This window comes from Notamacropus eugenii, chromosome 1 (genome assembly GCF_028372415.1).
Source record: "Notamacropus eugenii isolate mMacEug1 chromosome 1, mMacEug1.pri_v2, whole genome shotgun sequence".
In the NCBI taxonomy this organism is placed as follows: domain Eukaryota; kingdom Metazoa; phylum Chordata; class Mammalia; order Diprotodontia; family Macropodidae; genus Notamacropus; species Notamacropus eugenii.
In genome coordinates, this window is record NC_092872.1 from 124,775,461 (window position 1) to 124,785,705 (window position 10,245).

At 40.1% G+C, this 10,245-nt stretch overlaps 1 protein-coding gene across 11 annotated transcripts in view; it reads left to right on the forward strand.

Moving 5' to 3' along the window:
* Nucleotides 1-9,928, forward strand: part of TLN2 (talin 2) — a 565,589-nt gene extending 555,661 nt beyond the window's left edge. For all 11 annotated transcript variants that reach the window (XM_072612946.1, XM_072612883.1, XM_072612950.1 and 8 more), the window contains 2 exons: nucleotides 2,507-2,632; nucleotides 4,288-9,928. In XM_072612946.1, the coding sequence (XP_072469047.1) occupies nucleotides 2,507-2,632; nucleotides 4,288-4,416 (255 nt within the window). In that variant the 3' untranslated portion in view covers nucleotides 4,417-9,928. The remainder of the gene's footprint in view (nucleotides 1-2,506; nucleotides 2,633-4,287) is intronic.
* Nucleotides 9,929-10,245: the final 317 nt, after the last annotated feature.

Sequence of the window (10,245 nt, forward strand, 5' to 3'; positions counted from 1 at the left end):
TTAATCAGCCATCCAAAGATAATGATGATAAGAATAGTTAATATTTATATAGTGCTTACTGTTTTACAGATGAAGAAACCCAAGGAGATAAGAGGCGAAGTGACTTGTCCAGTGTCACCCGCTAATAAGAATCCAATGCTAGATTTAAACGCAGGTCTTCCTGACTCCAGGCCCAGCGCTCTCTCTACTTGCTAATGAAATCGTCCTGCCCACAAGGAGCTGAGACTCTATCAGAAAACACATGTATAATAATAAGTTGATATATACGTACTTACACGTACACACCCATAGATGTTTATGTGTGAGTTAATAAAATTATAAATGGAAGTAGTGTCTCAACAACGCTCCCTTCGCTAGTGACAATATCTGTTCATCATCCAAATGGTAAAAATCAGCTCACAAGCCTCAGTCCTGCTAGTTCTTTGTGACATCTCCCAAGCACTTGTTCATAGGAGGCAGCAGCTTGAAGGTCAAACTCTCTTTGTACAGGAGTCAGTCCTAGGACCAGGTCACTCTGAGGAGCATAGACCTGCCATCTTCCCTTTGAGACGGGAATCAACAAAGATCCCGTTTCATTATTTGCAGGGCTAGGATGCACACCTTAATAGTCAGATCACACAACTGATTTAGAACAGAAATGAAGTCGTCTCTTGTATTCTATTATCTGTTTAAGTCTACTCTGTATGGGTTCAAATTCTGAACCACTCTACTTACTTGGCTAAAGGCTGTGCCAGTGATGCCAAGATGAGAGATTGAAGTACTCAGGTGAGCCAGCTAGGTTTTAACTCTTAAGTTCCATCTTAAACATCACAAATCATTGGTCACAAAAGAGACCACACAAGAAAATGGTGGAGCGGGGAGAGGGATGCCATATCACAGTTTGTCATCACAACTGGAAAAATAGTGCTGAATATTAAATCTGCTGATGGTGCAGACAGAAATACCCTACTCGTGAAGACAAAACTCAGCACTTTTGGCTGGGATATATGACCAAGATCTACATTTTCTATTTAAAAGTATTAGAGCCCTAAAGACCACCATGATCCCATATTAAATAAAGAGTAATAAGTCTTTAGTTATTAAATTGGTCTTGAGGGAAAAAATTAACACCAAACCTAGTATAACCAGGAAAGTGGATTGGGCAAAATTGTTCAAGGTCCTTTTCACTACTTATTGATTAGAATAATCTCATTTATAATAATATGAGTGAGAAATGGCATGTTGACTTTGATGGAACATAGGCTTCTGGAGGGCAGGAATTCTAGCAGCAGAGGACATTAGAAAGAATACAAGACTTTTTACAAAAGCAAAAAAGTAGAAACCAAATAGATGCCCATCAGATGAGATGACTAAAAAAGTTGTGGTACATGAATGTACCTTTGTACTGTGCAGTAAAAAGCACAAATATGATGACTACCAAGAATCATGGAAGACTTACGTGAACTGATACAGAGGGAAGTAAACAAAGCCAAGTAAAAAATATAAACAATAATTCTTTAAAAATGTAAAGATTGATAACCACTAAGCAATTGAAAAGGAACATTGCAGAATTACAAAGAATAAACATAGCCAAAGACAGCATTCGTTTGAAGAGGTGGGAGGTCTTATATATTTACAGACTTTTTCCAAAGCATTCATCAGTTTTGCTGATTTTTTTCTCTTCTTCCTCTTTCTTTTTAAAAAAAAATATTATTTTTTTATAAGGGATGGTTCTTTGAGAAAGGTATGGGGAAGATACCAAAGAGAATGTAGGCAGTATAAAAATAAACTATTAATTTAAATAGTTTTTAAAAAGAAGGAATACTAGAAAAAATGCTTTGAAAAACAAATCCCAGCTTTGCTATTATCTGTGTGACAGTGGGCAAGTCTCTTGACTTCTCTTGACCTTAGATACTCATTTTTAAAATGAGGAGTTTGAGTTGGATGATCTCGAGGATTCCTTCCATCTGTGATCCTGTGATACATGACTTTGATTTTGTCTTTGAATCCCCAGTGCCTGGTGCATTATAGTCACTAAGAAATGTTTGTTATTTAGAGTTAGTTGTTTGATTCATTTGGCTGCTTCTTTAAAAATTTAATTTCTTAATTTTTTTGTTTTTAAATCACAATCACTTCTAAAGATACCCGTCTCCTCATCTACCCAGCAAGCCAATCCTTTCAACAAAGACCTTAAAAGAAAAAGTCAGGGAGATCAGAGGAGAGGTGGGTGGGAGAGTAAGGCAGCAAGAGAAGCGCATTGACATCATATGCAGCACTTCTCACCCGTACCCCCACGCTTTTAACAAAGAGAAAAACTTACAGTTTTCTCTAAGACCAATTGGTCATTTTATGTATCTCCACCAACAATGTGGTTATTATCTCTAATGTTTTCTCAGTTCTGTTTACTTCAGTCTTGCTCTTCCCGTGGATCCGAATTCTTTAGCTTTGTTTGACTGTATCTGAAGGTCTATTTTGCCTAATGAAAATGTGTCTTTAATGATCTGATTTCTATTTCATTCACATCTAGGCTGCAGGAAATGCTGTGAAAAGAGCCTCTGACAATCTTGTCCGTGCGGCCCAGAAAGCGGCCTTCGGCAAAGCTGATGACGACGATGTGGTGGTGAAGACAAAATTTGTGGGTGGCATTGCTCAGGTGTGTGAACTCTCAGGGACTAAGACTTGGTGTACCCTCTAACCTTAGCCCCACAATGGTTGCTAAGGGTCAGTCAACAAACATGTATTAAGGGCCTTTTAGGGACTAGGATGACAAGGACAAAGAAAGAAACCATCCTTACATTACAAAGTTATATTCAAATGGTAAAGATAATGGGCACATATCCAGAGTAAATATAGTCTGAGTAGATATAAAGAGAATTTTAAATGCAAATTATTTGCAAATAAATGCAAATAAAATGCAAAAAAGTACTTAAATAGAAGTTAATATGGGATATAGGGTGCAAAGTAGTTGGAAGGATAGGGAAAGGTTCGTCTAGAAAATTAAATTGAATCTTGAAAGAAGAGACACATTCTGTGTGAGGAAGGGATGTATTCCAGGCGTGGGAGACAGCCAGCCAGTGCAAAATCAGGAAGTTGGGAGATGGAGTGTCCAGCCTGAGGAATAGTTTGTCCAGATCACACTAAGTGGGAGGAGTGTCACTTCTGATAAGACTGCAGAGATAACTTGGAGCCGAGTTGTATAGGTCTTTAAATGCTAAACAGAGGAATTTACATTTTATCCTAGAAGCAATGGGAAACCACTGGAGTTGTTTGGGAAGGGAAGTCATATGGTCAGGTGTCGCCAGTTAGAGGGGATGAGTGCCTGAACTAAGGTGACAGCTATGGGAGAAAAGAGGAGTCCAATGAAAGAAATGTTGTAAAGGAAAGATTTAACAGCAACTGATTGGATATGTACGGTGAAGAGAGAGTGAGAAGTCGAGGCTAACACTGCGATGCTGGTACCTTCAAGAGGAATAGGGAAGTCTGAAATGGGGGAGGTTTTAGGGGGAGGGACACTAAGTTCAGTTTTAGAGGTGCCGAGTTTAAAATGTCTGATAAGACTGTGTGACATGTCCAATAGGCAGTTGGTAATGTGATTCTGAAGCTTAGAAGACAAAGTCAGTCTGAATACAGATCTGTGAGTCATTTAGAGAGATGATAGGTAACCCATGGGAGTAGATTAGTTTACTGAGAGAGAGAGAAAAGAGAATCGAGGCTAAGACCTGGGAGAATATCCATATCCAGTTAAGGGCAGGATATTGATAAGGAACTGTAAAAAAGAAGACTGAGAAGGAACCATCACATAGGTGGGAGGAGAACCAGGAGAGAATCAGGTCATGAAAACCCAGGGAGAGAAGAAAGTATTCAGAAGATAATCATCCATGTCAAGTGCAGTAGACAGGTGGAGAGTAATGAGGATTGAGAAAAAACCATCCCATTAGTCAATTTGGAAAGAGCCGTTTCAGTGGAATGATGAGATTGGAAGCTAGATTGCCAAGAGTTGATGAAAAAGTGAAAGGAGATGAAGGAGGAGTTGAAATGAAGAAGAACCAAGAATGGTAGTTTTCTCTGGTACTTCAGTTCTTTGGTACCATGCCTCTCCATCTAAGCAGAGCTTTCTTGGGGAAATGGAGAAGTTACCAGGGAAGGTGATGGGTAGTAGCCAAAATTTAATAGCATCTTGAAGGACCAGTGTGTCTCCTGCGTGGTGAGAAAGAGAGAGGGAAAGAAGAAATGATAGGTAAAGAAAAAGTAGCAGGGGCCTGCCCATGTCTCCTTCAAGGCCATCAAACCTTATCGCTTTTCTTCTAGATCATTGCTGCCCAAGAAGAAATGCTAAAGAAAGAGCGAGAACTAGAAGAAGCCAGGAAAAAACTGGCTCAGATCCGCCAGCAGCAGTACAAATTCCTCCCCACAGAGCTGAGAGAGGATGAGGGCTAAACCCTAGAGCTGAGGTTGAGAGCCCAAGGAGACGCTATATAAAGAACCGAACTGGCATCATTCTAATGGGCCATAGGCTTACCTGGAAACTGCCTGCAGGTGCTTAGAATGAGCACCAGACAAATGTGTGTGTATGTTCTTGTTCATCTGTACAGCAAAAGCTGCATGATCGTGTTGTCCCCATGGTACAGTGTCCCCATCTTCTCCTCCCCTTTCTCATTCACTGTATCTCAGGAGAGGACACACATTTTATGAACTGTTATTACCCCCCTTCCCCCTAATCAGTATTATGTCACTCTCTGACACTTGGATTTTGTCAGTCCTTCCCTCTGACCTGTTATTGGGATCTTTGGGGGAAATCTTAATAGGAAGAAAGAAAAACTGAGGAAAAGTCATTCACGTCACAGGTATCTACCACTATGGAGTAAATGATTCTTCTCCTTCTCCAGAGAAGATGGCAGAAGTGATTTGGACAAATGCAAACCAGCGTGGACTCCAGGAGGGTGAGGGGTGCCCCCTCCCATTTTGTGTGTTGGTAATTGACTCACCTCGGATTTTAGAAGAATCGTTGCTCCCAATTGCACTAGTCTGTGGGTCTGCTCTTGCCCCTTCTCTATCATCTACTTGTATGATATGTACCAATTGTATATTCTGTGGCCCAGGAAGTGAAATATTGTTTTGTTTCTGTTTGTGTTTTTTGTTTTTCCTCTCCAGAACTCCAGTGGGCTAAGGAAAAGGAGGCCTGTCAGACCTTGGGAAGCAAGGGATTGTAGTAGAACATGCATGCTTAGTCAGTCTCTGAAGCTGCTTAGGTTTGCACAGATTCATGCACACAAATACACCCATCCATTTTCTAGTTAAAGTCTAAGTATATCGGCTGTCTTTTAAAACTTACTTTGGGGCAATCCTCCAGAATGGATGAATTGCTTAGTGTCTCCTCCTTCTCCTTCTTCTTCTCCTATCCCTAGACCTTACCCAAACTACTGTATTCTCCGGAGAAGTCAGTCTCCAGATTTGGAAATTCAGTTGTCCAGGTGAGTTGGAGGTGAGAAAATAACTCACAAGCTCCATCTCCTTGACTGAGCATCAGTATGAAATAGTTTATCATATCAGAACTTTCTAGAACTTCCTCCTTGTTATATTTTTATGTCCTCTGGTGTTTCCCCTTTACCTACTCCTTTTTGAAATTTTTTCTTTCTTTTTTTTTAAATGCAGTGCGTCATAAGGTACTTCTTCACTTTTTCCCTGAATTCCCAAGAGTTTTCTGATGCTCCTATTAAAGAAGGTACATGTATGATGAGCCAGTCATCCCAAGTAGAGTCCTTTGTAAAGTTCATGGAGGGAGATGGTTTCCAGAAGCTGCTAGTCAGACAAAGCTCTCACCCTCTACCTCTTTCCTGGAGAGTGTTAGCTTTATTTCCTTCTCCTTCCTTGCTCTTATTGGCTCTGTATGGTATGAATGGGAAAGTCCACTTAGAATGGGAAAAGATGGTCTTTCCAGCCTTCAAAAGGCTTCACTTTTAGATTGCAATACATTTCCAAATGAATCATTCATAGGGCAGACCCCAGTCCTAGCCCATCCATCTTGCCATCTTTGCTCCTGAAATCTTGCTAGTTGGACTTCAGAGCAAACTCATAGTATTCAAGTACCATTTAGCTATTGAAAACTTCCCCTATTTAAGACACTTGCATGCACTATACATATCAGGGAAGTTTTTTAGAGACTAGTAGAAACATAAAGATGATAGTATCTAGGTTTGTTTTTGGTTTTGTTTTAACTTGAGAATGTGTACAAGGAATTGAGTTAAGAAGGCAATGATCTTACCAGTTCCCCAGAATCAAGGACTAGAGAGAACTGTGGCATCTCAGGAAAAGGTGGAGAGCTCATGGAATGTGGCAGCTGGTCTGTGTGGATGCTGCCTGGAGCATGGCCTGGCCTGGAGCCTCTTCAGGGATCCCCTCAGGATTCACCCCTTGCCATGCTCCTGCCTCCCACATGTGATCATGATAGTAAAGACTCTTTTTTCATGTCACACAGCTTAGTGAGAAGAGTCTGAAACTTCAAGAGAGGTTTCCTAATGTATTTACATTAGGAAACTGGCAGAAGAGGCGAAATAGAAAGCCAAATCCTTTGCAGCTGTGAGAAACGGGAAAGAAAGAGAAAAGTTTATTTTTGTAGAGCCTAAATGTTCCCCTTTGTCAGGGTTGGCTGCTGCTGTTATCCTTCTGGACGCTGTTTTCAGGATATACTATCCCATGCAGTGTAGCTTAGCTGGTGCTTTCCTCACTTGACATGTGTACACGTGCACACACACACACACACACACACACACACACACACACACACACACACACACACACATATATCACCCTATGTGAGTATCCTCATTTTGGGCAATCAGACATGGGCTTTGTTTTATCCATAACCTGGTATGTGGCTTGGTGGTAGGGTTAGACGTTTTTAGTCGTTGTTCCCCCTCGATCTTACCCTCTTACATTTTTAAGAGAGCACCTTCCTCCAGCTAAAATTCAAAGTTTTCTAAAGGGTGATATCCCCAAACATGAATCTTTATTTCAGGAGATCGCTTTCTTTTCATAGGATCATAGATGTAGGAGAGTTTTTAATTTTTGTGTGTGTCCTGAACCCCTTTATGACTTTGAAGCCTACAGGTCCCTTCTCAGATTAATGTTTATTAAATGCATAAGATAAAATATATAGGATTATACAGGAAACCCATTATATTGAAATATAATTATAAAAGTATTTTTTTAAGTTCATAACACAAGTTAAAAAACCTGATCTAGTCCAGGCTCCCACCCCCTGTTTTACATAGAAGAAAATTAAGGCCTAGAGAGGGAGAGATGAAATGATTTGATAAAGATCACATATCTAGTAAATGACAGTGGGGCCTCCTATCCAGGTCTCTTGATTCCAGATTCAACCTTGACTGTTGTGTCATGAAGGGGATGATAAATGAAGGGTATCCCAATCTCTGCTTTAGATAAGGGTAACCAATAAAGATATTTGTGAGGTTCTATTGCCTGTTAAATGTGAAATGTGCTGGTCGTTGACTTCTTTTCTTATGCTTGGACCTGGAGTTTTTCTTTGATCCCCCAGGTCCACAGGCCTGCTAATTGAAGAGATGTTGTTGAATATTTGAGGAATCTACTTTGCATTGAACACAGGGAAACTAGCAGCTTAGCCCTTCTCTCTATAAAATGATTTCCCGTGCTTCGAAATTGAGCTATGCCCAGAGATGGAAATGACCAGTAGAATACCCAAGGTATTTGATGTTCTTAAAAGCCATTTGGGCAAAGGGCTAAAGGAGCCAAGAATCACAGGTGCTAAATGTTTTATCTTCAGTCATAGACCTTAATTATTGACTCATCTCCTGATCAACAGTGATACCAGACATCAATGTAGAATATGAGGGGAACCTGGAAGCTCATTGAACACAGCTTTTTGAAATTTGCACTGTAACAGGGTGATAGACCAGCCAACAATGGGATGTCCTGGGCCTCTGCTCTGCTTAGACTACAGTCTAAGAAGTACTCATCCTTTTAGCTTCTTATACGCAAATTTCATAGAAATCATGAGACTTATGGAAATGAACTCTTATGGTTTCTGGTATTTGCAAGTACTGGTTTTCTGAGAGTGTTTCTCTGTGAATACTCAGCCAGTGAGTTTATGGACAAAACAAATTGGCAGCCTTCTTCACCATCACGAACAAAAGAAAAAAACACAAAAATCTATGAACACTTAAAATTTGGGTTCTATTGTAATACTATGCTCTGTCAGATTTACAATTGCATTTTTTTTAAATTTCCTTACACTGCTTGTGTGTGTGTTTGTATATGTGTGTGTGTGTGTGTGTGTGAGAGAGAGAGAGAGAGGCAAAGAGAGAAAAAGAGAGAGAGAGAGAGTCTGTCTGAGAGGCATGTGCAAACTTGCCAGCTGGTATTTTCAGTACCATTGACCAAGGTACCTCACTCGAAGTCATTGGACTCCAGCCCCTAAGCACAGCATTTAAAAATGCCTCCCATCCGCTAACTCAGAATGTCCCAGAGCAAACATCCAACCTCTCTCTTCAAATCACGGAGGTGGTTTTCCCTCGGGTAGCTCTAGGATCCTTGTGCCTTCCTCTTAATAAAAAGTTCCTTGTTCCATATTGTTGCACTGGGCCATTTTTAGCCAAAAGGGAAAGGTGCAAAATCAGTCTCCCAAAGGAGATATATGTAGTTAGTATATAGAACTGAAAGATGGGGTTACAAAATCTTCCAACCTTAGTCATGACTTCTTGTCCTTGCTTTAAACCAAATTCCTAGTTAAATTGAAGATGTACTTTAGGTTATATTCTCATAATGAGGATTCTCCAGTAACCAAATGAGAAGACAATACTAGAAACACAAAATACTGTCTTCAGCATAAGATGAACAGCTTGAATTTGTACTCTTGTTCAGAGTAAAGCCTGGCCACTCCTTAGAAGGGCAATGCTCTCCATGGTCCAGTATTTGCATGTGTAGCAACAGAACAAGATAGTAGGGACATCATTGAATTTAGCTTTCTGAATTAAGGATTATAGCCTGGGTGATCTTTCCACTACCCTAGTTTTATTTTTCAGTTATCAAGCATTTATTTTTTTCCCTCTCCCACCCTGCTATTGAATGGAGGAGGAGGTAATGAGGGCTGGGTACTGCAAGTGATCAAGAAATACAAAACTCTTATAGCATATGAGCATAGACAAATAAAACCGGTCCCCATATCGACCAGGACCAAGCAGCATTCTTCATTATCAATTCCTCTGGAATCGTTTTCATACTACTTAGAGCAAATTACCTTTCCCTTTCTACAACATGAAAGGACAACATAAGAACACCCCATTTGTAGTGTTAGAATTTTGGAAGGTGGAAGTGAACGTAGTGTATATAGGTTTCCCCAGCATTTAAGTTCATAAATAAAAATCTCAAAGGCCCCATCTCTCAAAGGTATCTGAGTCCCTCTGCTTTAGAGACATATTGCAAGTAAGTTAAATGTCATGTCCCTGGGGTTGGGTCAAAGCTCCACAGACTTTGGGTTTTGGGTCAATGGACCCTTGATGTCCCATAAGATTAATACCTTTCATTGACACCATCTTGCTCCCTCTATAAATGGTAATATGTTATAAGTCGTTAGGAATGGACTTTATTATGTTGTCTTCTCTTAAAAAAAAGAAACACTTGTATGAAGGGATTTTTTTTTTTTCTAAATGAAGTTTGAGCTTTTTCTTGGCTGTGCATCTGCTTCCTTATCCCTTTTACAAGCATCCATGTTTTAAATGCTCAACCTTGAACTCAGAATTGTTCCTGGGTGTATGAGACAGGCTTTGACTTGGCAGCTTGCCTTCCTCAAGCTGCAAATCCAGAAGGAATCAGGAATGGTCCATCCCTGATGTCATAGTGTCTGTAAGCTATTTATCTGGCCACAGAAATTATTTTTTTGTATTCACCAGAAATAAACTTTTAAAGAAATGAATCCGTGTGAAGGTCTGAGAGAGTAAGAATGTGTATGAGCATGCTGAGTAGCAGGGGGTGGCACACAACTCCCATCACCTAAACCTGTCAAGAATGGGAATCAAAGAGACAGTGAGGGACACAAGAACATATGCAATCCTTATCTAGGGCCCTAGAATACCATCCGTCATCATCCAGTAGAGATCCAAAGGTGAACTCATTGCCCAGACAAGGCACAATTTCTTTCTTTTTAAACCAGGAAATTGAAGACCCTTATGATGGAAAGGAAGAGGTGCTAATTTTTGCTTTTTTGTCCAGATCTGTGATTTCATCATGAAT